Source organism: Anomalospiza imberbis, chromosome 28 (genome assembly GCF_031753505.1).
Source record: "Anomalospiza imberbis isolate Cuckoo-Finch-1a 21T00152 chromosome 28, ASM3175350v1, whole genome shotgun sequence".
In the NCBI taxonomy this organism is placed as follows: Eukaryota; Metazoa; Chordata; class Aves; order Passeriformes; family Viduidae; genus Anomalospiza; species Anomalospiza imberbis.
Window position 1 is genome coordinate 400,533 of NC_089708.1, and position 27,819 is coordinate 428,351.

Sequence of the window (27,819 nt, forward strand, 5' to 3'; positions counted from 1 at the left end):
GCCCTGCCATCACCCACGTCCCAGGGCAGGACCTACCACGTGGCTGGGCCTGTTCTGCTGAGCACGTGAGGACAATCAGTGACAGAGAGCGCAGTGGGGACACAACTAGACCCAGCCCAACCAAGGGGGACAGAGCCAGGTGTGTCACCTCCCACCTGAGAGGTGGCATTGGTGCAGAGGGACAGGGCAGCAGGCCCTGGCAGGGACACACAGGCCCAGGCTGACCGCAGGATTCCCAGGCTGACCGCAGGGATCCCAGGCTGACCGCAGGGATCCCAGGCTGACCGCAGGGATCCCAGGCCTGGAGCCGTGGGAAGCAGACAGGGACAGTGAGGGCAGCGGCTCTGCTCAGGAGACACAGGTCCGGCAGCCAAGGGGGCAGCTGGACAGGTGAGCTTTTCTGCAGGGACTCCGGGGTAAGGCAAGGTGATCAACGTCACGAGAAAAGCAGCCAAGTGCAGAGTGCTGGGCGAGGGGTGCTGAGGCTCAGTCTGACTTTCCCAGTTTCGCTATCAGCTCATCACAGATCTTGGTCAGCTCCTCAATCTCCTGGTTCTGGAAGAAAAGCAAATCTTGGGGAGCCCTGTGGTGGCACAGGTGGGGAATAACACCAGGGCCCATCTGCCATCAAGCATGCGTGGGAAAGGGCAGCCAGCTCCTACACATGCCCCTGCAAGAGCTCCTCTGTGCATCCAGGCACTGCGTGGAGCCCTGTGCTCACCCCTCCTCATCCCAGCCAGACCTTGGTGCTGCAGAGAGCTGCAGCAAGCCAGCCCCAGCCCACACCTCTGCAAACAGGCACACCTAAGCCAGCAGTGCTTATTCTGCCCAAAAAATCCAAACCAACCCCACAAAAGACAAAACCAACCCCAAGCAAACAAAAAAATACCCCAAAAACCAAACCCACAAAACACCTTCTGGACCAAAAATCTGGAGGACACCTCCAGCATCAAAGGATGCTCAGGGCAGCAACAGGAACTGCTGGCAGGGCTGCAGAGAGGCTGGGGCAGGTTGTTACCTTCTGCTGCAGGGTTCTCTCCAGGGACTCCACCTTCATCTGCTCCTTGCGCAGCCCCGCGTGCAGCGCCGCGCTCTCCGCCTTGGCCTTGGTGCGCACCTGGGCGATCTCCTCATTGGCTCTGGGGACAGAGGGGGCCAGTGGCCAGGTCAGGGGGCAGGCAGGAGCACCACGGCACATGCAGCAGCTGCAGAGCCCGGCTCTGCTCGCCTGGATACAACAGAGGAGGTTTGCCCCTATGGAAACTGGATGAAACTGGATTAATTCAGCTCCCCGAGCCCCTGTACAAAACTCTGCTCCTTCAGGGCCAAGCTAAACCCACTCACCACCCACTTCACTCGGGGTTACATGTGCTGGTGAGCTCCTGCTCATCAGCTGAGCCCCAGGGCTGCGCAGCCCCTTCGTGTACCACTCTGAAAGATGGGAACTTGGTAAGTGACCATAAATAGACCGTGACCCTCAGATTCTCCATTAAAAAATAAATAAGCAGAGATCAGAGAATGCATTCAGGGATTTGCTCTGCTTTGCTTAGAGACGCTTGAACCCGAGGTTGTAAAATGCAGCTTTTCACATCATTCAACTCCTGCCTTCCAGCCTCTGGAAAGCAAATGAAGCTGCTTCCCTACAAGGTCTTGAAGCACCCAGCAATCTCATGCATGACCTTACTTGTCCAATTTTTCTTCTGCGTGGACTTTCAGGGCCTGATACCGCTGCTCTTCCTGCTTGACACGGGTTAGATAATCTTGAGCACATTTCTTCAGAGCTTCTTCATTCTGGAAAAGAAAGTACATCCATCTGCATTGGGACTGGGCACAAAGACATTGCTCTGACAGGATGATAGATACTGTTCTGAGTGTAAGAAAAAAGGTTTCAAAAAAACCCCAGCTTCTGCTTTATGCTGGAGCTCCTTATCCAGCTCAGCAGCATAGAAACATGGAGTGTGACTGCCCAGGAACCCTGTGTCCAGGGAACAGAGCTGCAGGGAGAAAGGGCAAACCAAGCTAAGGACCTTCTTAAATCCTTCCAGGACGCCCTTCAGGTTTTCGTATCTCCTGAACAGATCTGACAGGGATCTCTCCACCGAGTTCAGGTCTGCCAGAGCCTGGTCCTTTTCCATTGTGAGCTGCTGCAGGTTCTTCTGAGATGTCATGTTTGTCCTCTGCTCATCCTCTGGGATGGAGAACAAACAACAAAGATACAGTGATTGAGTGGGGACAGCTGTGACAGCCAGCTCCCCGACCTGTGCACCTGGCAAGTGACAGCACCTTACCTATCATCTGGGCAATGGTCTTCTCATACTCAGCCACGATTTTCCTAGAAGGAAGAGAAAAAACAAACAGGTGAGAGGCCAGTGATTTTGGGAACATGCACCTCCAGCTGTGCTGGCAGCAATCTGCCCCACAGGAGGCCCTGCTGGCCCATGCCCTGTCACCAGTGCACCCCCACAGGAGCAGGGTCACAGGGCCCAGATGTTGGGGCTGCACCACCCATCAGCGCTGCTTCAGACCAAAACCTGCCTGTGCCACTGGGGCTGGCACAGCTCATGGGATTTTATTTCTGCAGCAAAGGAACAAGCAGGACACAGCTCGCACTAAGAGAACATTGACACAGCACCAGCACTAAGAGAAGTCTCTGCCACGACACCTCAGCCTGGTGAGGCTGACCTGTGTCACCCCTCACGTCCCATTCAGCCTCCTGCCCGAGCAGAGCCCTGCAAGGGGACAGCTCGTACCTCATCTCAAGCACTTCCTGCCGGCTCTCCTCGTATTTCTTCTTCCACTCGTTGGCCTCGATCTCCTTGGTGATTATCTGGGGATAACCAGACACAGGACCCTTGGGATGTGCTCTGAGGGGCTTTGCCTCTCTGTCCCACCCACACAGGGGATCAGATCCTCCCTCCCGGGCAGAGCAGAGCTGCCCCTGTTGCCCTGTGCTGAGGTCCAGCGAGGGGCAGCCCAGGGGACAGGGACAGGGCTGTCACCTCCGAGGGGCAGCCCAGGGGACAGGGACAGGGCTGTCACCTCCGAGGGGCAGCCCAGGGGACAGGGACAGGGCTGTCACCTCCGAGGGGCAGCCCAGGGGACAGGGACAGGGCTGTCACCTCCGAGGGGCAGCCCAGGGGACAGGGACAGGGCTGTCACCTCCGAGGGGCAGCCCAGGGGACAGGGACAGGGCTGTCACCTCCGAGGGGCAGCCCAGGGGACAGGGACAGGGCTGTCACCTCCGAGGGGCAGCCCAGGGGACAGGGCTGTTACCTCCTCTCTGATGAGCGTGAGCACAGCTGCCTTCTCAGACTCGCTGAGGCAGATGCCAGCCAGGGGACTCTCACTCCTGCTCATGCTGGGGCACTTGTCCATGGAGCACAGCCCGGGATTGTCCTGGGGGAATCGCCCAGATGGGATGTTGGGGGGGTTCTTTTCACCCACCTCGCCTGTTTTATCAGCATCTGCTCATGTACTGCATTTCCCTTTCTGCACACACAGATGTGCTCACATCCAACTTCCCTTATCCCACGGCTGGTTTAAAAATATCCCCAGCTTGGAGGGTCCCTGCTGACTGTGAGCCACAGGCGGGGGTGGTCTGCAAGGCTCTGGGTTGTCTGTCTCCAGCCCCTCCCAGTCTGGTGGGGACAGCACTGCAGCTGACGTGCTCAAATTGCTGCTGGCAGCTGCAGGGACATTTCCTGGGCCTTGCTGCTCACCCAAAGGAAGCTGTGGGGGAAGCAGACTTCACCCCTCTGCAGAGCAGGGGTCCAAGGGACAGCCCCACTCATTCCTGGTGCTCCAGGTGTCCAGGAGAGCTCTGAAATAGGAGATGCTAACACAGAGATCCTGGTACCCTGCTGTTGCCATTTTGGGTGCCTCTGCTGCCTTCCTTTCCCAAAGCCCAGCTCCTGTGCCCCACCTGTGCCACAGGGACAAACTGGGGGCAAGGCTGAGCCCCAGGTGCTGGCACTGCCTGCCCCTCCTTTCACCACCCAGACGAGTGACAGCCGTGCAGCATCTCCCTGCCATAAATAGAGAAGTGCTGGGAGGCAGGAGGCAGCCTGCTCCTCACGGTTTGAAACGAGAGCACTGGAGCACTTCCTCCCACCCCTCTCCTCCCCCTGGCGCTTCAGCTGCTCAGCTCGAGCTCCCCGAGCCCTTCACGGCCTCCGCAGCTCTGCTGTGGCCATGGCAGAGCTGGGAGCCACCCCAGGGCAGGTTTGGGGCCAGGCATCCCACCATGGGGGAGGTCCAGCCCAGTGTGCTTCGGCAGCAGCCTCCCACAGCATCCCCCAGCAGCAGGGGCACACCTGAGCAGGCACCTACAGGTACCTCTGGGGTGGCAGCAGCCTGCCCGCAGGACCAGGGCCTGCCCAGGCTCTCCTGGGCACCAAAGGAAAGGCTCGCTTTGCCCCACGTCCTTGTGGGGCTCAGCACAGTTAAATCTGCCTCAGAGAGGTCGGTTTTGCTGATGCTGCTAATCTCATTGTCATCTGCTTGTCAACTCAAGCAGCTTTGGCCAGGGGCTGCTGGGCTGGCACAGGGTGCCCCCGCAGCAGAGAGGTTCTGGGGCTCCTCGGGGCATGTCAGGGGTGTCCCAGCACAGTGCTGCTGCTGCTGGCTGCCAGGGTCAGCATGGCTGCGGAGCAGGGCTTTTGTACTCTTCCCCCACCTCTGCTGTCAGCTGCCTTCCTGAGGGCAGGGCCGTAGAAGGCACCAGCACCAAGGGGCCATCAGAGCCAGCCCTGGACACTCCACGTGAGACACAACCCGTGCTGGCAGCTCGTCCCCTCCGTCCCCTCTGCCCTCCCCGTCCTTCAGGCACCTTCCAGTGCAGCCCTGGCCCCGCAGTGCTCCTGCCCTGAGCCCAGCACCCCTCCCTGCCTGCCTGCCTCCCACAGCACAGCGCCCACCCAGGAGGGATCATCTCTGCCAGGCTCCTCCAGGCCTGCTGGGAAATCTCTGCTATTTTTATCAAGTCCCTGCGTGGGCTTGTCAAGAATTTTACCTCCCAAAGAAACTCATTTCAGAAAGGAAAAAGTGAGAGGCACTCACAGGGAAGATGCCAGGCCCTCCCTTTTCCATCTGCTTGCAGATCTCCTTTTCAAAACCTAAAGACAATGAAACACAGCCTCTTATCGATTTGGAAACGGCACCCTGGGCACACGCAGATTTTCTGAGACACAGGAGGGTACCTCTGAGCCTCCCCATCCCCTGAGCTTCCCCTCCCAAAGGCGTCTTTGTCCCCAGCTCTTGCCCTTGCTGGAATCATTTTGGTTGGAAAAGCCCTCTAAGACCAAGGTCACCATTAAACCCTGTCCCCAGGTGCCACAGCGTGCACCCTGCCAGCCTTCCAGCACTCCTGGAGTGGAAACCAACACTCCCCTCTGGTGGCAGTTCAGCCTGTGCCCACGTCCCCAGGGGTGCCACCCGTGCCCGAGACCACCAAGGCTGAGGGGGAGGAAGAGGCACAGGACGTTCTGCACTTCAGCAGGGTGCTGGAACAGACCAGCTGCTCAGATCAGCCCAGAGCACCAGCAGCAGCCCATGCCAGCCAGGCCCAACACCCTCCAAAGGACCTGCCACGTGGTAAAAAGCATCTCCCCTATCTGCAAGGCACGGGACACCCTGAGCCGGGGGACACCCTGCCTCACAGGAGAGACAGCCTGACCTGGGGGACACCCTGAGCTGGGGGACACCCTGCCTCACAGGAGGGACCCCCTGACCTGGGGGACACCCTGAGCCGGGGGACACCCTGCCTCACAGGAGGGACCCCCTGACCTGGGGGACACCCTGCCTCACAGGAGGGACAGCCTGACCTGGGGGACACCCTGAGCTGGGGGACACCCTGCCTCACAGGAGGGACACCCTGAGCCAGGGGACACCCTGCCTCACAGGAGGGACACCCTGAGCCAGGGGACACCCTGACCTGGGGGACACCCTGAGCTGGGGGACACCCTGCCTCACAGGAGGGACACCCTGAGCCAGGGGACACCCTGCCTCACAGGAGGGACACCCTGAGCCGGGGGACACCCTGCCTCACAGGAGGGACACCCTGAGCCGGGGGACACCCTGCCTCACAGGAGGGACACCCTGAGCCAGGGGACACCCTGCCTCACAGGAGGGACACCCTGAGCCGGGGGACACCCTGCCTCACAGGAGGGACACCCTGAGCCGGGGGACACCCTGCCTCACAGGAGGGACACCCTGAGCCGGGGGACACCCTGCCTCACAGGAGGGACACCCTGAGCCGGGGGACACCCTGCCTCACAGGAGGGACACCCTGAGCCGGGGGACACCCTGCCTCACAGGACACTGTGCCTCTCAGGAGGGACAGCCTGCACTGCGGGCACGGTGCTGCCTCACGTAGCATGACAGGTAATTCATGGCTCACACTCACACAACTGCAGACACGATTCATGTGTTAACCAGGCAGAGAACCGTGTGTTTAGAGAGCTCAGCTTGGAGAGGAAGGAGGTAAAGTAACACTGCAGACTTCCCACTGCTTCCCTCCGTTTATCCTGGTGCCAGCAGCTGCACCCTCAGCTCCCACCCCATCGCTGCAGGGAGCACCGAGCCCATGCACCTGCCTGGCCCTCTGAGACCAGCAGCAATAAACAAACCCGCCAGCCTCTCCCCTGACTGTCAGATTTTCCTCCCCTGAGGACAAAGGACCATTCTCCATGGAGCTGGCAGCCCAGCACAGCCATCGGGAGAAATGATTAATGGGTTCCTGCAGAGGGGAGGCAGCAACCCCCCGTAGTGATTTCTCCTGCTTGCACCTAGGACTTGGCTATTGATTAAATGTAATGTTGCCTGGCTTTTAATTATTTTGTAATGGCTTGGTCAGGGAGGCTAATTACGTGGGAAACTGACAGCAGAATTCCACCAGGAGCAATAACTGGGGTCTGTGTAGGCATTATTGAGATCCCCATCAACCACAGCCCTGTGCCAAGTCCTGGCAGCTCTGCTCCAGGCACAGGCTCTAAGCAGGGACCCTGCAGCCCAGGAGTCAGGGCAGGATGCTCCGAATGGTGGACAATTGCTCTGCTCAGCAGTGAGCACTGGTGTCAGGGGGGCACTGGCAGGGAGCACCACAGGGAGGGAACCTCTTGCCTGATCCAAATCCCACTGCAGCATTGTGGGGAGAGTGTTCTGTACCCAAAAGTCTAAATAAACACAGCCTGACCATCATTTTCCATACTGGAAACAGTGCAGAAAGCAATGGGAGGTTCCATCAGAACCTGCAGCAGCCTTCAGCCCTGTCAGTGTAAATAAACTCTGATGAGGATGGAGCACCAATTCCTTGCCAGAGGCTGCAGAGGCTCCCTGGGTGCAGTCACAGCGCATTCCCAGAGCTGAAGGCAAGCAGGATGTTCCTCACCTGCCTCTGGTCTCTGCTTCCCTGCGGACACGGGGACGTTGGAGCACTCAAAGTACTCCAGGTCATCTTCTGCCTCGGCCTTCTTCTCCAGTCCCGCTGGTTTCTGCGTGGAGGTGGTGGAGGCCAACTTCTCCTCATCAGTGGCACGTCCATCCCGGTTTGTAATATCTGGGATTTCTGAGATCAACACTCCTTCATCCTGCAGGGTCAAAGTATGCAGTTAAGCAAGATCTGCGGGGATCAGGCCACCAGGTGAGCTGCTGGAAAGCACGGAAGGCTCAAAATCTACAGGCGAGCTGCTCCCAGCCAGCCTGAAGCTCAGCCAGCCCAGCTCTCCCCAGCATCCCTGCGCCCAGCCCACAGCTCGGGGGTGAGACCCCACATACCTGAGCGCTGATGTCCAGGACCAGGGGCTGCGCCTCGTGCTGCTTCACCTTGCAGCCGCTCCTGCAGGAGAGAGGAGCAGCAGCTGAGTGGGGTTCAGGGCAGTGCGGGGGACGTGGGGAGCGTGCCAGACAGCCCAAGCAGGGGGAGGCAGTCCCAGCACCAGCGCTGCGCCCACCGCGTGCCAGCACCCCACTCACCAGTGAACGCCGGGGCAGAGCAAGTTCTGGGAGGAACAGAAGGAACAGGCAAACAAAAGACACGACTACACAGAAGTTGGGTTTGTGTGTGAGGTGTTTATTCCTGAGGAAGGTAAGGAGCAGAGCAAGGACCCCAAGAGGCTGATGGCCAGAGAGGCACTGCCAAGGCGCCGGCACAGAAGGATCTCCCTCGCTGCGCCTCGCCCTGCGTGTCCAGCGCAACGGCACCCGGGGCTTCGCTGCACGTCGACTTTCTGCAGGAGGAACCACGTCCAGGCTGTCTCATGCCCTGCCCCTGCAGCTGGAAGCTTGTCTGGGACTTCTCCACAGCATCCACATCTCCCAGGTGAGTTCAGACCCGCGTGGCCAGGGCAAGCTGCTGTGCCTCAAACAAACGATCCGCCTGGCACAAACGCTGTCCCAAGGAGAAGGGCCCCTCGGGTGGGACGTTTAGCCCAAGTAGGTCTTGCAGGTGGTCTCTTTGCCCTCCAGTGAGGAGGCTGTCCCTGGAACTCCATCCCATGTTCCTGAAGTCGCCCATCCAGAGGCCATCTGCGCAGGGCTGCAGGCACGGCCGCATCCCCACACACCGGGCACCAGCTCAGCCCACAGCAGCATGGGCACGGTCTCAGTGGGAACGTGGGTGGGACAGCATGAGCTCTCCTCCTGCATCTCACCCCCTCACACTCCACACTCAGGGATCTCCCAGGCTCGTGGCCACGTCTGTCCCCCCAGGAGACGCTTGCTGAGCTGGAACAGCTCGTGTGACAGCCACTGCAGAGACCTGGGGAGGCATCCCAGCTCCAGCCACAGCACTCCCCACATGGGGACACAGGCAAAGGCTCGAGCAGGGCTGCAGCGAGCTGTTCCCAGCTCCATGGAACTGCCCCCACCCTCTGCTGCTGTCCAGCCCCCCAGCCCACCGCACACAAGCGCAGCAGAGCACAACGAGCGGCGTGGGCGGCACACGGGGGGTTCTTTGCACGCTGCCATGCACACCTGGGTCACACTGAAGAATTGCTCAGGACTGGTTTTCTCCCTCATGCCCTGCCACAAGCAAGTCAAACTTGTCATTTCTTCACCCTCCTCTTTTCTGCACCCTCTCCTGTGCCAGGGTTATCTCATCACCTGGCAGCTGGTTTGAGCTCCCCCCCAGCACCAAGATAACAGCTCTGGATTGCACAAAAACCTGCTGCCCTCCATGAGCTGAAGTTTTTCAGCACTTGTCCACCATCAGAAGACGCTGCAAGGCGGCATGCTGTGAGGACAAGCACAGGTGTGTGCCTCCAGTGCAGCTCAGCTCAGCTCTCCTCTTCTCCCTCACTCCCAGGCACTCACCAGGCCCAGGCCACCCTGGGGACCCCGCCAAGGGCTGCAGGACACAAACCAGACAGCAGAGAGCACAAGTCAAAGGGCAGAAGGAGCCAGCATGCCATGGAGACGAGTGGGGCAGCACACACCCAGAGAGAGGACTAAAACAGCAAAGGAAAAGAAAAGGAATACAGGAGAGAGTACTTACAACAGAAAACAGAGAAATTTCACTTGCTCAGTAGTCCTGATGCACCAAAGCACGGACAGGGAGAGAGACAGACAGATGGAGAGAAGAAGAGTGTGTGAAAAGACCTGGATGTTAACTCTGCTCTGGAGAAGCACGGTGAGCTGCCTAGCTCTGTCTTTGGGAAGGCACACACACACGGGACACTCTGATCCTGCCTTTGCTGTCCACAGCAGCGGGGTGAGATCCAAACACAAACCTCACTGCCAGGCAATATCCTGCTGCCTGTGCTGCTCCAAGGTGACAGAGAGCGAGCAGAGAATTCCCTGCTGCTTCCCCTCCCCATTGGCTCTGCTCACCCACAGCCACACACGGGAACACCAGCTCTTACAAATGTTTTATCTACTCTCTGTAAAGTATTTCCTGGACAAAAACATCCAACACAGCCTGATTTTTGTCTGTGACGTTTTCTCTTTCACTGTTAAAACCCACTATCTAATTTTCTCACTGGAGAATCCAACAGCAGAGTGAGAGCCTACCTGTCCAACCTGTTCTCTTTCTCTGACATAAAACAGAAACTCGGTGGCAGCTCACAAAATGTCTCAGCTACATTTGACCAACCACACCTGCATCCACCAGCTCCTGCACATCCCTGCACAAGTCCAGCAAACATGTTGGCTCCAGCCTCCCCTGCGGGTTTCCTCTGACACCACATCTACACCCTGACCCACCAGCTGGACCCCCAAGGGGCTTCCAAAGAGGTGATCCTGCAAGCAGGTCCCAATCCAGCCTTCCCTTGGGACTCAGGACACTGGCACTGCTCTGGGACAAGTGGATAAAACTGAGCCACCAGCAGAACCTGAGGTGCACGGCAGGATCTGGGGCTCGCTCAGGAGGCACCAAGGCAGGAGCAGCACCACCACCACCACCTCCTTCACCACCACCAGTGCAGCTCTGCCTGCCCGCGGGGAGCGCAGCGGGGCTCAGCCCCGGCTCTGACACACTGGCACTCACGTTATCAGGCGTGACTTGGGCTTCTTGGGGGAGTCTCTGCCTTTCAGGGCATCGTCCTGCATCTCCAGTGTCTGAGATTCGAGGATTTCATTGAGGCTGTTGTCTGCAGTGGAGCAAGAGTCAGCGTCGGTGCTGGCAAGCGTCTTGGTGGGCTTGAATGGATCCATGGAGTCAAAGTTATTGGGGTCAAACTGATAAGAGTCCTTGGGGAGAACCGGTGAATTCTGCAGCACTGAGCTGCCACTGAGAGAGTTGAGGCCGGGGCTGTCCCAGCCCGTGGGACCCAGCTGGGAGGAGCCCCGGGGCAGGGACGGCTCTGTGGGACCCCTCTCTGCATCCTCAGCTGCTTTCTTGGGGGACTCTCTGTGCCTCTTCGGTGTCAGCTTGCTGGCTGGGATCTTGCTGCTCCTCCTGGGTGAAGCTAGCTTGGCCTCCACACTCTCTCTAGCCTCTGTACAATCAGCCCCAGGTTTCGGGACCTGCCCTGGGGCCTCCAGAGCCGGGTCCCCTCCCAGCTCACCGGGATGGGGAAGGCATTGTGGGGCTGCTGGGGCAGAGCTCTGCAGCTGGCAGGGCCCTGCCACAAAGGGGTTCACACTGCCGTCGTGCTGCTCAGGGTCAAGCTGGTAGGATGCCTGGGTCTCTTCTGTGGCTTCATCTGTTTTCCTCCCCAGCGAAGGTGTTTTCCCTTTCCCGAGCTGCTCCTGGCCCAGGGCATCAGCCCTCAGCTCCACCAGCTCCGTGCCAGTGTCCCCTCCTGGCATGGCCCGCTCCCAGGTGGCTGTGCCCACATGGGGCAAGGGGGCTGGCTCCAAAGCAGTGTGACCAGGGCCAGCCTCGCAGCCCAGCCCAGCCAAGGGCTGCATCAGGGGCGAGTTGTCAGGGTCAGTTTCCCCTTTAGCATCCGAGCTGGCTTTAGGGGCTCCAATCTCTGGCTGAGCCTCATCTTTGGGGTGCTTCCCAGGCGAGCTGTCCCAGTGGGCTTCCCCTACCAGCAGGTCACCATGGCCACCTGGCTCTGAAAAGATAAAAGGAGATGGTTAAACCCTGACTTGCAGTGCACTCCCTTGCAGCGGGCTTTGTTTTTCCTCCTCACAGCTGCTCCAGGGTCGGATTTTATGGGGGATCCACTGACTCACAACTCATCTTCCCTCCTGCCAGCTGACAGGGAGCCAGTGCTCGCTTGGGCAGAGAGTTAAAAATCAGTGAGAAGAGTTCGGGAACGCGCAACACATGACAACAGCACAAGATGTGAACCAGCAGGCCCCAGGCAGAAGGGAAATGGGAAGGTGTGCTCAGAAGGAGCAGAAACTGGCTGCAGGAGAGATCCGGGGGTCGCCCAGCACTGGGGCTGCAGGGCTGGACGTGCACCAGGCAGGAGAAGCTGCCCCACACAAGCTGCTTGTCCACCTGCAGAAATCCTGCTGTAGTCACACCAGGCTCTCCACGCTGCTGTCAGCGTCTCCCGGTGACAAATCCTGATCCATGACTTAATCACCATTACTCCAATCCTTTCCCCTCAATCCTTTTACTGTTTAATCTTTGCTTTGACATCAAGGGATGCAGAAGATCCTTTATCTACTGGGACACCCTGAAAGCTGCACCCACTGAGCACCCAGAGCCAGGCTCGTGGTGCAGGTGTGCCAAGGCACAAGAGGAAAACATCTGGTGTTTCTCCTGCACCTCAACCGGGGACAATTGCACAGACTCCTGGGAGAAGGCGAGACGAGATGCTGGGATGCCCAGCACCCATCAGGGAGCATGCGGTCTCTGCAGCCCTCACAGGCACCTTTCTGGGGAGGTACAGTCAGCCAGGTCCTCCAAGGGCACAACAGAACCAGTGCTCTCCCAAGGACCAAACTGGTTTGAAAACCTGGCTGGGAAGAGGAGCCTGGGTGATGAAGAGCTTGTGCCAGGGAAATCTGCCTGTCCCTGCCCCAGCCCTGCCCTGGAACAGAGGTGACAGCTGCAGAGGGGAGTCACCTCAAGCATCCCCCCTGTTTGGCAGCGGGACACCAACACCTGCTCCCACAGACCACCATCCCCAAACAGCCAGGAGAGGTTTTTCCTATCACCAGACATTTGCAACCAGCTCATGTGTGCTGTTAACAGAGAGAGTCACAGGCTGGCAGAGAACAGGGAATCAGGCAAATATCTGGTCCCAGGACTAATCCAGGACGTGGAGCCAACAATCCTGACTCAGTTGATGGCTCAGAGTTAGCATAGTTGATCCTCAGGATGCTAAAAGCCATGAAAATGAATCATGAGGGTCTGTGTCCTCCCTGAGACTGCAAAAATGCTTCCTCTGACTGCAAAAAAAAAAAAAGCTCCCTCCAAGTAGACGTTGCCTTGATGCCCCAGAAAATGCATCAGTAAACACAAATCCAGTGGATGAGTACTTGGAGTGCAGCCAGGAAACAGTCTGAGGCAGCGCCTGGCAGGCCTTCCCATCATTAGGAACCAGGAAAACCTCCTTAACAGACCCCAAAGAAAACTTTATTACACTTGCTGTGCTGCTCAGCTGTTTGAAGCCTTCCTGAGACAGCCCTGAATAGAAGAACAGACTTCAAAGTCAGGGCAAAAGGACTATTTAAGTGCATTTTATTCCCAGCGGAAGGTTTGGCAGCCGCCATTCTCACAGACATGAGCCCATCCTGGTTTCTAACCCAAGCAATGAGTAATTACTTCTTGAATAACAAGCAGCCAGCACACAAACTGCCTCTCCATGCTGTGGTGTCTACAGGGTGGGGAGGAAAGGAGCGTGGCGCATGTGGCCATAGCTCAGAATCCTTCTCCCACAAAAATCAGAAGAAGCACCCACCCAGGTTCTCCAGTTTTGTGATTCCCTCATTTTCTGCATCCAGGAGTGCTCAGACCCTTCCGCAGCCAGTCTGAGAGCTAAGGAACTGGGATATACTGGGAGGCAGGAGGCGCAGGCCAAGGGCAGCTCAGGTGCTCACCAGTGGTTTTGGAAATCTTTTGCGGCAGAAATGTCCCTCCTGCAAGCTCGGGGGTGGGGGGTTTCCCCTAGTTCCTCCCTCTCTACATTTCTTCTGCCTCCAACGCAGCCTGACAGGAGCTTGTTCTTGAGGGAACAGGATGCAGAACACAGGAGGCAGAAAGTGGCCTGAAGGGCCTTGGGGTGCACAGGGAGAGCCAAGCTGTCTGCCCGAACCCCTGCAGCTGCCCAGCCCCGGCAATACCTCAGTGCAGCCCCGTCTCTCCCCACGGAGCCCTCCCCAGGCCCGGCTCGCTGCCCGCAGCCCTCCCAGCTCCTCCTGTGAGCGCTCCCCCATCCCCAGCCCCTGGCAGTCATGCTGTGAGCAGCCGTGCTGGCTCTGCACGTACTCCCTTCGCTCGTGGCTCCTGCCAGGGAAACCAGCTTGTCCCCCATTCCTGCAGCTGTCCCCCAGCCCTCTCACTGCTCAAATCCTCCTTCTGGGCCAAATCTGTGCTGAACACCCCAGGAGAAGGCGGGCTGGCAGCCACCGACCACACGCAGCTCTGCCCCTCAGAGCAGCCGGGCATCCCAGCAGATTCCTCACTGCAGCATCCCGGAAAGGTGACCCCGAGGTCTCCCGTTCCACCTCTGGTGCTGCGCCCTGCAGCGGGGGACAGTTCAGTCCCAGCAGGAACACGGCACTGCCGGAGCACACACAGTGACTGCAGGGTCTGTCCCAAACACACACCCGGCACAGGGCACGCTGGATCTCATCCACACCCCTCGTCCCGGCTGTGCTCAGGCTGCAAACCTGCTCCACATCCAGGTGGGTACCTGGAGGGGATGCTACAAAGTGAAAACAGAGATTTTTTTACTTTCCAAAGAAAAACAGACAGGACAGTCTGGCACCGCAGTAATAGACACGTTGTGCCTCTGCATTATAATTGCTTTGCTCGTCTACCTCGGGCTGAAATTAAACACAAACACCGACTTAAACAGCTTTCCAACATGCCATCCCTCAAACGAACCAGGAGCACTTGGCAGAGCTGCAAGGCAAGGCTCAGAGCCCTTTCCATCCCACAGGCAGCTCCAGGTGAAGCAGCAGCGAGCCCTGCCCGGCCCTGGCCAGAACAAGCCCTCTGCTCTCCGGGCCCTGGACTCGGCTCAGGGCAGCGCTTGCTGTGAGTCACACACTTCCCTGTCCCAGCACAGGATATCTGCCCCGCACACCCAGCTCAGTCCTACATCACCAACCACTGCTTTCCGTTTGTGTTTAACAGCCGTTGATCTATTTTTAAATCTATTCTGTTAAGAATTAGCATACCGGCACAGGATGCTGCTAACGCACCGGAAAACACGTGCCCTGCATCAGGGTAACGGCAGCTCCCAGCACTGATGGCTCCAGATTTGCTGCTTCTGCTCATTTCCTTGTGCAAAATACCTACTGGCAGATGACTGGAGATAACTCGAGCAAGAACGGGATAGAATTAGTCCCACCATCCGAGACCACAAGAGGAAACGGAGTCATTCTGAGTGGGCATAAACCCTCACTGCAGCCCCCTCCAGGGCTGAATTTTTGTCTCCAAGGACAGGGTTTAACATACCCAGGTCACCTCTTGGCTGTGCATGGAGCAGTCAGCCCTGGAGCCACAGTTTCTGTCATTCCTCACCCTATTTATTCCCAAGGCAGGGTGGGACTGCGACTACACAGCAGACAGTGCCTGCTCCTCGCTGTCCCTCAAGGCCAGGGGTGCCAGGTCTACCCCCAGATGCAGCTCTGGCACTGCCCCCACACAGCCCAGCAGGGCCAGCAGCTGCTCCCCAGGGACTGCAGGTGCTGACAAACAGCCATGACACGGGATTGCCTCCATGCCACTGCTGCTCCCAAGCTGCAGCCAGACCCAAGGGCTCGGGCTGCTGTGCAGCAGCAGCATGCAAAGATGAGGCCTTAACACACGGATTGCACTGGTGGTGTAACCTCTGCACACTGCAAACCCATCTGCACCCAGTCAACCCCTTCTCTCCACCGTTCCAGACAAACTGAACAGACACAGGCAGAGACCGGGGCAGGGAAGGGCTGGAGCCAAGTGTGGTGGCACTGCAGTTTGGCTCTGCCGGCCCCGACATCCCACTCTCTGCCAGCCAGCACAGAAAAACAGCTTTTGCTGGAGATCATGCCCCCGTCTCCAGAACACTGGGAGCTTTGTGTGCAGGAGCAGATACTCTCTCGCTGCTGAGCGGGAGCTGCTCATCCCAGGACAAGGGGCACAGGCACACAGGGGAGCAGCGACACCCTGGAGTCTGAGGCAATGCGCTTCCCTAAGCTGTGCCAGAAATGATCCTCCTACCTGCTAGGAAAGCCTTTATCTCTTTCCCCCTTCCCAGGCATTATCCCCAAAGTAAAGATGTCTCTATCATCCCTTCTTAAAATGATCATTCCAAGAGCTGTGATTATTGGAAGCATGAACAGAGGACTCCCTCTATCACAGGAAACAAACACGAGTTTTCCACGGGGATGGATGAGCACCCAGATCCACCCCAAAGCAGAATAACACCATAGGAAATTGACAGCCACAGCATCCTGTGCCTGGGCTTCTGCACAGAAGGACCCGCGGTCTGGACCAAGCCCATGTGCTCTGAAACCAGCCCCACAAAAAGTTCCTGGCCACTGCTGCTGCACAACATTGCACATCACATACCAGGGTCTGCAGCAGTGAGGGGCAAGAGAGGGCAGGGAATGCTCAGGACAGCCTGTCCAGGACTGCCTGACCCACCACAAACTGTCCTGTGCCTTGGAGAGGCTGCTCACAAACCCCGGGGCTCACAAACACCCTGACACTGCCCAGCCACCCTGCCCTACTGAGAGCAGATGCAAAGGGAGGTCTCCTCCCTGCCCTGATAACCTCCCGTGGGCTGTTGCAGCAGTGCCAGGCTCCAAAGCTTCCTCCCAGCAGCACAAAAGCAGAGATAAACACCAAGATCAGCCAGGGACACCAGCACAAACCCCTGAAGAGGAGGGTAAGGAGACAGTGGGGAGCTGGTCCTCAGAAGGCCATGGGCTAACGGGGAGCCACACTCCGGAGAGCAGCAGCAGTGTGGGACACATGGATAAACCTGCAGAACAGCTCAGGACCCACCAGCAAAGGAAACCCCACGCAGTTAGAGCAGATCTGCAATTTCTCAAAAAAGGGGGTTTAGCAGCATTGAGCTCTTGCGTCTTTAACAGCAGCTACTCAGTGAGGACACCTGGCACCTAACTCCAAGGAAAAATGGCCTGTGCAATGAAATCCCTACCACTGACCAGCCTGGGGCACACAAACCTGGCATCTAGCCACTCCTCCGTGAGAGCCAGGGGTGAGTGACACATGAGAAAGGTCCCACCAGCCAGGAGCAGTCAGGGCAGCCCCCAGGCTGCAGAGAAAGTCTCAGAGGAACGTTTAACTGATAAAGTAATTCAACAGCACCCTCGGATTCCTCCCAATCAGCCCATCACAGCTCTTTGGGGAGCGCCCAGCCCAGCCCTGGCATTTGAACTGTCCACGCCATTAACCACTAAAAGTGTGCCAGGCATTACTCAAAGTCAGAGAATTTTACTCCTTGACCCCACCCTGCCTTTCTGCCAGTGGAGCAGAGCACCAAGAGCAGAAGGTGCACGCTGGCTCTTTACCTTGGGTCCTGGCCTCAGACTCTGGCGATCCCGGTGGCTCGCAGAACTCCTTGAGTGGCGAGCAGGTTGGTGTTTCTGCTTCAGGGGTCTCAAAATTATCAGTGGAGTCCGAGCTGCCGAGGGGGGGAAAAGAGTGAGGAATTACTGCTTTCAAGGCTACCTCTGAAATCCTCCACAGCGCCTACACGTCCAGCCAGGCCGCAGGCTGGCCGTGGGCATCCGGGGCGGCCACTCGCTTCTGTCCAGCGGGACATGCTAGCAAACGGAAAAGGGAGAGCAGGTGAAACACCATCGTCAGCAGCGCCCTGTGCGCCCCAGCCCTGCGGGAGGGCTTCGTTCCCGGGCTGAGCACACAGCACGGGCCTCCAAGGACATGCCGCCCCGCAGCATCCCCCACGCCGCTCCGCAGGCTGCAGCGGGGAGCGAGCCCGGCCGCTCCGGCCCTGCGCTCCCCAGCATCCTGCGGGAAGCAGCGCCCGGCCCCGGCCCCCCAGCGCGGTGCGGTGCGGTGCGGTGCGGTGCGGGATCCCCGGCAGCCAGGCAGCGAGCGGGGAGCGAGGGGCGGATGGGGAGAGGGCCGGGGAGGACGCGCCCGCAGCCCCGCATGGGTGCGGGCGCCGTGGGAGGGCGGGCAGGGAAGGGGCCGCGGGCGACTTGCCTGAAGCCGAGGGCCGAGCTCCCCGCCGGCGGGTCCCGGTCCTCCTCCTCATCATCATCCTCCTCGGCAGCACCGGCCCCGCCGTCCCCCTCCTCGGGGCTGCCCCCGCCCCGCACCGCCGACCAGGTCCAGCGGGCCCACTGCACCGGCGAGAGGATCTGCCAGGCGCTGAACGCCATCGGCCCCGCTGCGCTGCCCGCCGGGCTCACTGCGGCCGCGCCGCCGCCCCCATCGCGCCCCGCTCCGCTCGGGCCGCCCGCCCCCGCACCGCGCCACTGGCGGCGGGGAGCGCCCGCCCCCGGCACCGCCCGCCGGGCGGGGCCGGCCCGGCGCCCCCCCGCTGCCGCCCGGAGCCCCCGGCCGCGGGGAGGGACGCGGGGCTCCCCGCCTCGCCGCTCCTCCCGGCCGGGGTGACAGCCGCCGCTCTTCCTTCCTATGCGAACTCCCAAATTCGCCGATTTCTGCCTAAAGGCGGGGCCGGGGCACATCGCTGTCACCCCTCGCGACGCCCTGCCTCCGCCCCGCCGCCGCCGGGAGCCCCCGCGTGAGAGCGCAGGGAGCTGTGAAACCAGATCCCCGCCAGTTTATCCCACATTTACTTGGTTGCACCTGTGCTGTCACAGAGCCGGCGGGACACAGATTCTTTCCGCTCTGGACGTTCCCGAGAAGACCCCACGCGGGTGGGGAACTGCCCTGGGGGGTAGGCAGCTCCCAGGAATCCTCACTTCGCCCAGGAAGACTCGGTCCCACCGGGAATGCTTGCCCCTCTGGGAAGCCTTGCCCAAGGAAGGGAGCTTCCCTGAGCCGAGGAGCCAAACACGGGAGGCAGGGGCAGAGGGAAGGGAAACACCTGTCCTTTCCATTTTCCAAGGAAATGCCGGTCTCAACAGCCCTGGCTGATGCTATATCCTTCCGTGGCAGCAAGTTTATTTATTTATTAAACTATTGTTGTTTAAAAAGAACAGCCAGCACTTCCCACAGAAATCAACCTTGCTGGCCTCCCTCAGGAACCTTCCCCCTAACAAGGGCTCCCACTCCCAAATTCATCACCTCCCACACGCTTGCTAGAGAGAGGAGGATAACATTACTGACACCATGCCGCGGCCGCAGCACTGCGAGGAGTGTCCAGGGCTCTGGCAGCAGATCTGTCACGTGCAGTGGCACTGCTGGCTCCAGACATTTGGCAGCTCCCTGGAACCCTGACTGGTTTACCCCGGTCCCAGCAACAGGTCCCAGGGATGGCCTCGGGAATGGCAGACAACTGTCCTACTGTGAAACAAGCCCGGCCCACTGCAGAGAAGAGCTGCTGGCCCTCACTGACCACACCAAGAGCTCCCATGGCAGGCTGAGCCCACGGCTTCCCTGTGAATCATCAGTGAGCTCTGGGAGTTGGGAATGCCTCTGCATGGATAGAGAGGCCCCCGGGCCAGAGCAGACCTGTCCATCTGGTCTGGCTGCCTCTGACACCAGCCTCTGTCGGAAGCTTCAAAGAGCTCAGTGCTCCCCGTTGAGCATCTCAAATAACCTCCCCACAGGGATCCTTTCTCCAGGCTTCCCTCTCTTGGTGTCCTTATTAGATATATGTGTCATTCCTGTGTGCTTTTACTGCCCATCCTCTTGAAAAGAAAATCTCTTACTCCTTTCTGCAATACTTCTAAGCTTCCCCAAAGACTTCTCTGGGTGAACCAAAGCTGAGGTGCTGCCAGTTCCCACGACAGGTCAGTGGCAGGAGAGGCCCAGGGAACACCTCGGCCCCTGCACCATGTTGGCCCCCGCATCCCCAGGGCCTGGGGACAAGGGACCCTGCACACTCCCCTGCTGCCGTGTAGAGGACACTGAGCAAGAGGGGATTATGTGCCTCTTACTGAAGCTTAGCCAAAAACCATGAGTCTGAAGCAAAAGCAGAAGCTCAACATCCTGTTGCCCATGGCTGCCGTGAGCAGAGCACAGCCCACTTCCCGCTCCAAAGCAGCAGAGCTGATTCCTGCAGATGAATTTTACATCAGACCTTCAGCGTGAGCTGCGCTGCAGCAACATGCTGCAGCCTGACCTCATCCTCCTCCTGCTCCCGCTTCCCCTTTCCACCTCCCACTGAACCCCAGGACCAGCAGCAGTGACGGCATCGCCGCCGTGAGCAGCTGAGGAGCTCTGCCAGGGGAACGAGAGAGCCGAGTGCAGCAGGAGCAGCAGCGGCGCTGGCACAGCAGCAGGGATGAGCCACCTCCGCTGCAGAGGGAAGGAGCTGCTTGTGACAGGCTGAGGATGAGGGAACTGGGGCACACGAGTGCAGGAAACCATCAGGACCTGTCCTTGTGCAGGCAGTGCACACAGTGCATCCAGCAAGGAACCCCAGTCCCAGCCAGCACCCGGGAAAGGAGCTGGCAGGAACAGGATCAGCAGGACTGAACCATGCTGGCTGCAGAGCTCCTGACTTGCAGGGCCCTGGGGCAGGAAGATACCAGAGCAGTGCAGGGGCAGAATCTGCTTCCACCTGCTGTTCCCGATGAGCAATTAAGAAAATGCCTCGAGTGGCATTTTCCAGCTTGGCACCTGACCCAGCTTGGCAGCAAATCACCGCCAAGGAGATAACCTGACTTTGTCAGTCACACCGGAGGCTCTGCCTGCCAAACGCCGCTTGGCACAGTCAGCAAACACATCTCTGCAGAGCAGGGAGGATGCTGACCTGTTTAAAAACACCTGCCAGCAGTTTCCATCCTCACAGAGAGATGCAGCCCACACAGGCAGCAGCTGGACGGGCTGTCCTTGGCACTGCTGTCACCTCCCTCACTGCTGTCACAGGACTCACTGTGCCAAGCCCTACACACACACAGCGGCTCAGGGTCAGGGGATGTGCAGCCCACAGACGTCTCTGGCAGTGCTGAACTGCCTAAAATCCCACCCACAGTTCTCACACTGCCTGCACTTTCCAGGAGGGGACAGCAGCGGCCCCTGATGCACAGAAGACAGGTGGAGCCCCAAATATTTTGGAACTAGAAGAGCCCTGCCATCACAGCAGCTGCAAAAAGAAGCAAAACCTTGCTTAGCTTTTCATGTTTATTCTTGCAGGAAGCCAGCTGTATCCAGGGATAACAGCTCTCATCCAGATGGACCTTCCTTCACACCGGGGATGAACTTCCTTCTGGCTGTCTGGCAGCAGTGCCTCTGCCTGACCCCCAAAACACAGCATGCACAATTCCTCTCAGTATCCCTGCACCTTGGTTCCCAGGAAGGGCACAGGAAATAATGCTGCGGAACAGGAATCACACAGCCACACCTGTGGCACTTGGAGCTGCAGTGCTCCAGACCAGAGGAAGGCATGCACCTGGAATTTCCCTTCTCAGCCCTTTCATTAGGCAGGAGAACACCTATTTCTGGCTTTGAAGCTTTTCTGGGCACAGCACAGCAGCCAGCGCTGGAATTTCTAGCACAGAAACAGATCTTTTGTGGGGTTTCATTTCTTTTCTCCACTCCTGCCTCTCTGCTCCTCTGCAGTGGGGCCTTTCACTGCCCTGCCAGGACCAGGGCCCGGCTCCCTGCAGGCAACGCCAGGATGGGGCACGGGGACAGCAGGGGATGGTGGCGACAGCCCGGAGATCAGCACATGGAAAAAACACGAATCTGTATTTCACTGCTGTGTAAATCTCCCCACAGCCTGTAATAAGCACCTTATCCACGTAGCATTTATCTCCTCCAGGAGAGGAGGTTCAAGGTGTTTCAGGAGCATTTTTCTGTTGCTGTGTTTTATCCCAACCTATTTTATTGGTCAGGGGTCAGCATCCCCTGCGTGCGGCTGCATCTGGAGCATCCCGGGCATTCCCCAGGTGCGGAAGCGTCCCAAAGCATCCCGAGGTCCTAGGTGTGACAGCCCCCCCGGAGCATGTCCCGGGCGCAGCGGCAGCCCCGGGAGCCCGGCGGGCTCGGGCGGGCGCTGCTCTCGCTAGAGGGCTCCCCAGGATGGGTTTCCGAAGGCTGACGAGCTCTCCGGCCCCGGGAGTGCGGGGCTGGGGCCCCGCGGCTGCCCCGGAGCGCAGGGCTCCTTTTGCCGCTCCTGACCTTGGCAGAACTTCAGCCTGGACACCTCTAGGCACAGCCCGGACCGAGCAGAACGACACCCAATGCCCTGGAGTTCAAGGCAGACAAAACCAACCAAGCTCCCATCTCGGGCTCTGCCATCTGCTCGCCAGAGCACAGCAGGAGCCCGGGTATCACAGCAGGAGCGGAGAGTCACAGCAGGACCAGACTGTCACAGCAGGAGCCCGGGTGTCACCCGCTGCGGCAGCGCTCCTGAGCTCCAAAGCAATGCCCAGCGTAGGACAGCGCTCCCGAGCAGCTCAGCTCCCCCGGGACCCTTCCCGGCCTGGGATGTGACAGTTCCCATCGCTACACATTCCATCAAAACAGCGCTACAGAAATAGAAATGAAGGACACAACTGTCACACACGAGCCTGGACACCAGCAGCCAGCCCCGGGTTCCAGCTGCCTTTCCCCACCAGACTGCCAGCAAATGGATAAATACAGACATTTGCGGCTGCACTGAAAAGGACCGATGGGATAATGAATGCTCTGCTATTCCTGCATTTTAAAAATGCCAAGCACAGCTTAATCTCGCTGATGCACTCATGTGGGTGCGAGCTCATTTCAAAAGGAACAGGCTCCAGCCCCATTTCCACACTGATGCTGGATGAACACAAGCAGCTGCCTTCATCATGCAGCTTATTGACTCCCCCTTCAACTCCTTTGCTCCCTTTGCTAAAAATATTTGTGCTATGTGTCAGGAATGCTTTTATCAGGTGTTTGTCAGGCCTTAGTTCCCTGAGTTTACTCCAGACAGTCATTTTGGGAAATGCAGGCAGCACCCTAACCCATAACCTGGGCAACCAGCAGGAATGGGGACAGCAAAGAGTGAGGACAACAGCCAGGACAGGGATGGGGACCAGGAAGATGGTAAAGGGAGGGAGGAACAAAACAAAGTTTGCTCAAGGTGGAGCAAACAGGTGGGAAGGAGAAACAGCTGGGTCCAACGGGGCTGAAAGAAGCCCCGTTCCCAGCCACGCAGGGAACACTGGGATGGCTTTTCCACCTGAAAACACCTCTAATGTCTAGGTAGGAGGTGACTGCAGGAAATAAAGGCAGGACCGAGCAGTTACAAGGGCAGAACACACTTGTTTTCTTTGCCTGAGCCCACTGTTTGCAAACACACGGCCTACAGGGTCCCTGCTTAAAGAAAACGTGTCTGTTCCCAGCAATGTTTTGGTTGATTTACCGATAAGATGTTCCCACTTTTCCTTTTGATCTCCGCAAGTGTCTCCCCTTCACTTCCCAGTGCCCGAGCAGCTGGTGGGGAGCAGCTCCCCCAGCGCGGCCCCAGCCCTCCCCAGGCTGCAGACCCCACCAGCTCCCACCTCAGCCCGGCCCGGGAGCGGCAGCGCTGGCCCCTGGCCCACACCTGGGGGTCCGCAGGCAGCCCAGCTTCTCTCCGGGGCTGAGCTGCAGCCCCAGCCCGGCAGCTCTGCTGTGCTGAGACCAGGGCTGGGGCGCTCAGGCACCCGTGGCTGGGGGAGGACGGGAGAGCGGCAGGGAGAAAGGGGAAAGGAACTTTCTCCCCGCAAGTTAAATCTCACTCTCCGGTTTGCCGCCTTCACCGCAGCGCGCCCGGAGCAGTCCCACGCGTGGGAAGGGGCTGGCGCGGGGGCTGCGGGGGGAACGGGACCCGCCCCGGACCGCGGCCCGCCCCCTCCCCACTCACCGGCGCGGCGGGGCCCGGGGGGCCCGGGGGTCCCGGCTCTGGGCCGCCCCCATGACCGGGCTCGCTGCCGCCTCTCCGCCGGTCCCGGCGCGTCCCTCCTCCGCGGGCGGGCGGGAGGCAGGGAGGGCGGGCGCTCGGCCGGGCTCGGGGGGGCGTTGGGTGCCGCTCGCAGCGGCGGGGGAACCCCCGGGCCCCTCCCCGGGGGCAGAACCGCGGCCCCAGCAGGACCCAGGCGGACGCGGGGCTGGCATGGGGCGGGCGACTGCTCCGGTGACAGTGAGAACAAGCGATCCACGGAATCGCTTGGGTTGGAAAAGCCCTCAAACCATCGAGCCCAACACTAACCCAGCACTGCCGAGGCTGCCACTGACCCGTGTCCCCAGGTGCCACACCTACACGTCCGTGAAATCCCTCCAAAAATGGTCACTTCGCCACAGCCTGTGCCAGGGCTGGACAACCGTTTCCATGAAGAAATGTTCCCCGTTCCCCAAGCTAAACCTGTTCATTTACCAGGTCTCAGCAGCCACCAGCCCAGCCTCTCATATTGCACATTCAACGAGCAATTGGGGTCTGAGCCCCTTGTCTAGGGCCCCTGATCTCTGTCAAGAAGCCCCAGTAAAGTGCTGGTGTAATTTCTCCCCTGAGAACAGCCTCTTCCCAAATCATGCCCTGCAGGGGAAGCCAAACAGCCAGCTCCGATGCCAGCAGCAGCCAGACCCCTCCACGGGAGGAAGATTTAAGTACACTCTTTAAAAGCTCAGAGGTGACCCTGCTAAGGAAACATTCTGGTTGCAGTACTTTTAATTAAAGTGCCCGAGAATGTATCCATTTCTGACAACATTTGGGGCTTTTTACTTTTGAGAAACTGAAAACTGGAATATTAATCACCTTTTTTCTCTGTCAGGGTGTTGTGGCTAGAGCTGAAGTGTTTTTTGGCAAGAAAAGTGTCAATACCCTTGAAAGCTCTCACCTTCCTAAAAAAAAAAAAAAAAAAAAAAAAAAAAAAAACACAAAACCACCAAAAAAAACCCAACCAAACTTTCCTTGGATGAAAAAAACATCCTGCCAGGCTCAACTGCTCACCTGCCTATGACGATGCCCAGCATGCCCTCAGCCATACACACCCACAGGGGCTCCCAGAGCAGCCCAACCACCCCAGAGCCCCGAAATGCCCCCAGTAGGAGCAAGTGTTACCTCTGCTTCTGGCGAGCCAGGGGAGAAGTCGGAGGTGAGGCTGCGGCCGGTCACCAGGGCTGAGTCAGGTGACAGCCATGTGGGACCTGGCGTGGGGCCCTGCCTGCTGCGTGAGGCCAGATAATCCCTGGCAGCGCTGCAGGCAGCACCCTGCACCCCACTGTGCAGCCTGGGCACTGCTGGCACCTGCTGCACCACTGCTGGCACCTGCACCACTGCTGGCACCTGTCCTGGGATGCTGCAGCCTCCTGGCACTGCACCACGGCCACGTGGGCGAAGGAAAACCCATCAGGAGATGGCTCTGAGCAGGGAATTCAGGCTGCAGCCAGAAGCCCCAGGCCCTGGTGGCTTGTGGCAGCAAGTGAAGAAGGCGAGGAGATGACTTTTGGGTTCCCAGGCCCAAGATGCAGCCCTTGGAGTGGGTTTTAGACTGCTCTGCCATCCTGCATGGGTTATAAAGGCCAAGCACTGCCCATTATGTGGCGTGCCATGTGTCACTGTGTGCCTCCTCCCTGCTGCAGCCGAGGACAAGCTCGGCCATGCACATCCCTGCTGGGGAAATGAGCTCTGGGAGTGGATGTGCAGTCCCTGCACAGCATCCTCCTGTGGAGGCAGCGTGCCCGGGGGCCAGGCTCTGGCACGGGCAGAATTCCCAGGGCTTGGCCCTTCCATTCCTATGCATTTGGTTTCAAAGGAATTTCCTCCAGCCATTTCTGAGTGGTGCATTTGGAAATGCTGCCCTGCCCGGCTGGGCCAGGCTGGGACACACACATCTTCATCTGTTGGACAGGAGCTGCCAGGACCTGCCTGCACTCGAGGCTGGGATGCTGCATCCAGGCTTCAGCAGCTCATCCCAGAAATCTGCTTCCACGAGGCTTTGCTGAGCTGAGGACTGCTACCAAGCGGCAGGAATTCAGCATTTCCTGTAAAAGTGCATCCTGTCGGAGCAGGGATCTAAACTGGAGGGGTGAGTCTGACCAGGAGCCAAGGCTCCAGCACACACACATTAAAAACCAGCATTAAAAAATCTGGGCAGGGCCCACGGATGCCAAGCAAGCTGGGGACAGGCAGCAGGGGACATGCCAGCGCTGTGGTTCCATGCTCTGCAATTTCGGCCACAGTCCCCACCCTCCTTGGCAGGGTCCCACCCTGTGAGGAGTAAACACACACAGATTGCTGGGAAACTGCTGGCTTTCCGGGCAGACACTGGAGGGAAAGTCAGGAGGGAGAAGGCACCAAAATTAAATGACAATTTTGTAGCACACCAGCAGAGAAAAACAGTTTCCAAATCCAAAAACCCTGAGGGCACATGGTGACGTCCTTTACACACTCCCCAGAGTTCCCTCAACCTGGCAAACTAGCAAAGGAAAACTGATTAAGCTTTTCCCAGCCCCTCAGGACAACAGGAAGGATGAGTGTCATCGCCTGTGAGCCACAGCCTCGACCTTAGAGCAGTGACAGGTGCTGTTGAGACCCCCAGGAGTCCCAGAACAGCCCCCAGTCCCACCTGGGCGTCTGGAGGTGAGCAGAGCTGCATGAGAGGCTTTGCTTCCCGGCTGGGCCAAGTGTCACAGGACCCTAAACAGCCACAAGCAGCCAGTGCCACAGCACCCTGCCCGGGGAGCTGCCACTGCAGGCAGGGCTGGTGCCCACAGGGCTGGGTGCCAGTCACCCAGCAGCCAGGCTGCAGAGCAGCCAGATGTGCCCCAGCTGTGAGGTCTTTGGTGGCAAGAACTCAGTTCAGGTGGGGCTCCTGCACCCACAACCTGTCCAGCACCCCGAGGAGCACTGGAGCTGGCCGGCGGGATGACTGTGGCCTGTCAGCTGGTAATAATTATCCTCGTGCTAATTCCATGGAAATTTCCATGTGCCTGGGAAAGAGGCAGCCAAGCCCTTCTGCTGCCTGGGGCAGAGGTCTGCAGAGGTTTCCAGGGTCTGTGACTAAGAGGCCGGTCTGTCACATGGATCGTGTTTAAATGCCTCCTTGGAGACTCCCATCTGAATGCCACCAGCTCCAAGCCTGCTGGGAGCTGGCAGCACCAGGCTTCGAGGTGTACCTGGGCATACCTGGAACACCTCGGCTCTGCCCGCCGGTGCTGGGAGAGCAGCAGCACAGCGCCTCGGAGCCAGAGCGCTGTGCCGGAGCCCTCTCGCCCTGCTTGCTCGGAGCTCTGGTGGCATCTCCCGTTCCCGAGGGTCCCGAGGGAGGGCAGGCGGCGTGAGCGGCGTACCAGCACACATCATCCCGTCTGGCTCCGGCAGCTCCTCCTTAGCAACCCAAACAGAGCCACAACAGGAGCCTGGCGGCAGATCACATCCCGGCCAGCTCGAGGGCTCTGGAGGAGAGCCCGGAGTGGCGACACGGCCCGGCTGCCCGCCCAGCAGGTGCCCGTGCCCCGCTCTGCCCGGGAAAGCGCCTGAGATCAGCTCCCTGGCAGGGCAGAGCGGCAGGAGCTTGTGCTGGCCAAAGGTGTGCTCCAAGGTTTGCCGTCGCAGGGGGCTGGTGGAGCCGGGGACAGCTCTGCAACTCGGGCAGCCGAGGAGCCCTCGGTCCCTGCTCTCCTCCTCCCTCCAGCCCGATGTAGGCAAGCTGTGGGTGAGTGTCCCAGCCCTCAGCTCCCTTCTCCTTCCTACCTTTGCAGCTGCAGACTTGTCCCAAGCTCTGTCACTCTCTGCTACCTGTCCCGGGCTTCCTTCGAAAGCCGCTTGCGTAAGCGGCTGCCTGGAAAGGAGCAGGGAGGAAGGAAGGGGATGGACGGGGTGGGGAGGGCCGGGCGGCAGCGGGTGTCTCTGCACCCTGTAGCCGGGGGGGAAGGAAGGAGGATGTTTTGTAATATTTGGCGAGCGCTTCCACGGGCAGAGCGAGGGCGGCAGGGGCGCACGGCGCTGGCTGAGCCGTGCACCGGCTGCCGCTGCGCCGGTACCGGCGCCTCGCGGGTGAACGCCCGGAGCTCATGCCGGCTCCTGTCGGGGCCCCACTGGTGTCATGCCGTAAAAATGTGTTTTCAACTGGAATTTGGCAGCCTAGCTCCTGACGGGGAGGGAACCTCTCCGCTTACAGAGGGAGTGGGAGCTGCGGCCCTGGGACTGCAGGGAGAGGTGATGGGGAATTGCTCCTGAGCTGTGCTAGGCC

The 27,819-nt window shown here is 59.1% G+C and overlaps 2 protein-coding genes across 6 annotated transcripts in view; one reads left to right on the forward strand and one right to left on the reverse strand.

Moving 5' to 3' along the window:
• Positions 1-27,819, forward strand: part of NKX6-3 (NK6 homeobox 3) — a 322,554-nt gene that overhangs the window by 240,203 nt on the left and 54,532 nt on the right. The window lies entirely within an intron of this gene.
• On the reverse strand, positions 293-27,419 carry TACC1 (transforming acidic coiled-coil containing protein 1). Of its 5 annotated transcripts, none has more exons than XM_068174511.1 (14): positions 23,493-23,560; positions 17,089-17,201; positions 10,481-11,498; positions 9,491-9,526; positions 7,774-7,834; positions 7,388-7,586; positions 5,059-5,114; positions 3,274-3,396; positions 2,751-2,827; positions 2,289-2,332; positions 2,028-2,188; positions 1,685-1,791; positions 1,019-1,139; positions 293-555 (listed from the first exon to the last, which is right to left on the reverse strand). In XM_068174511.1, exons 1-14 carry the CDS (start codon positions 23,543-23,545, stop codon positions 487-489), a joined length of 2,238 nt encoding a protein of 745 aa, XP_068030612.1. In that variant the 5' UTR covers positions 23,546-23,560; the 3' UTR covers positions 293-486. The 5 variants fall into 5 exon arrangements, with proteins under 5 accessions (XP_068030612.1, XP_068030610.1, XP_068030613.1 ...); XM_068174509.1 differs by lacking the exon at positions 23,493-23,560 and adding an exon at positions 17,747-18,004; XM_068174512.1 differs by lacking the exons at positions 17,089-17,201; positions 23,493-23,560 and adding an exon at positions 27,321-27,419.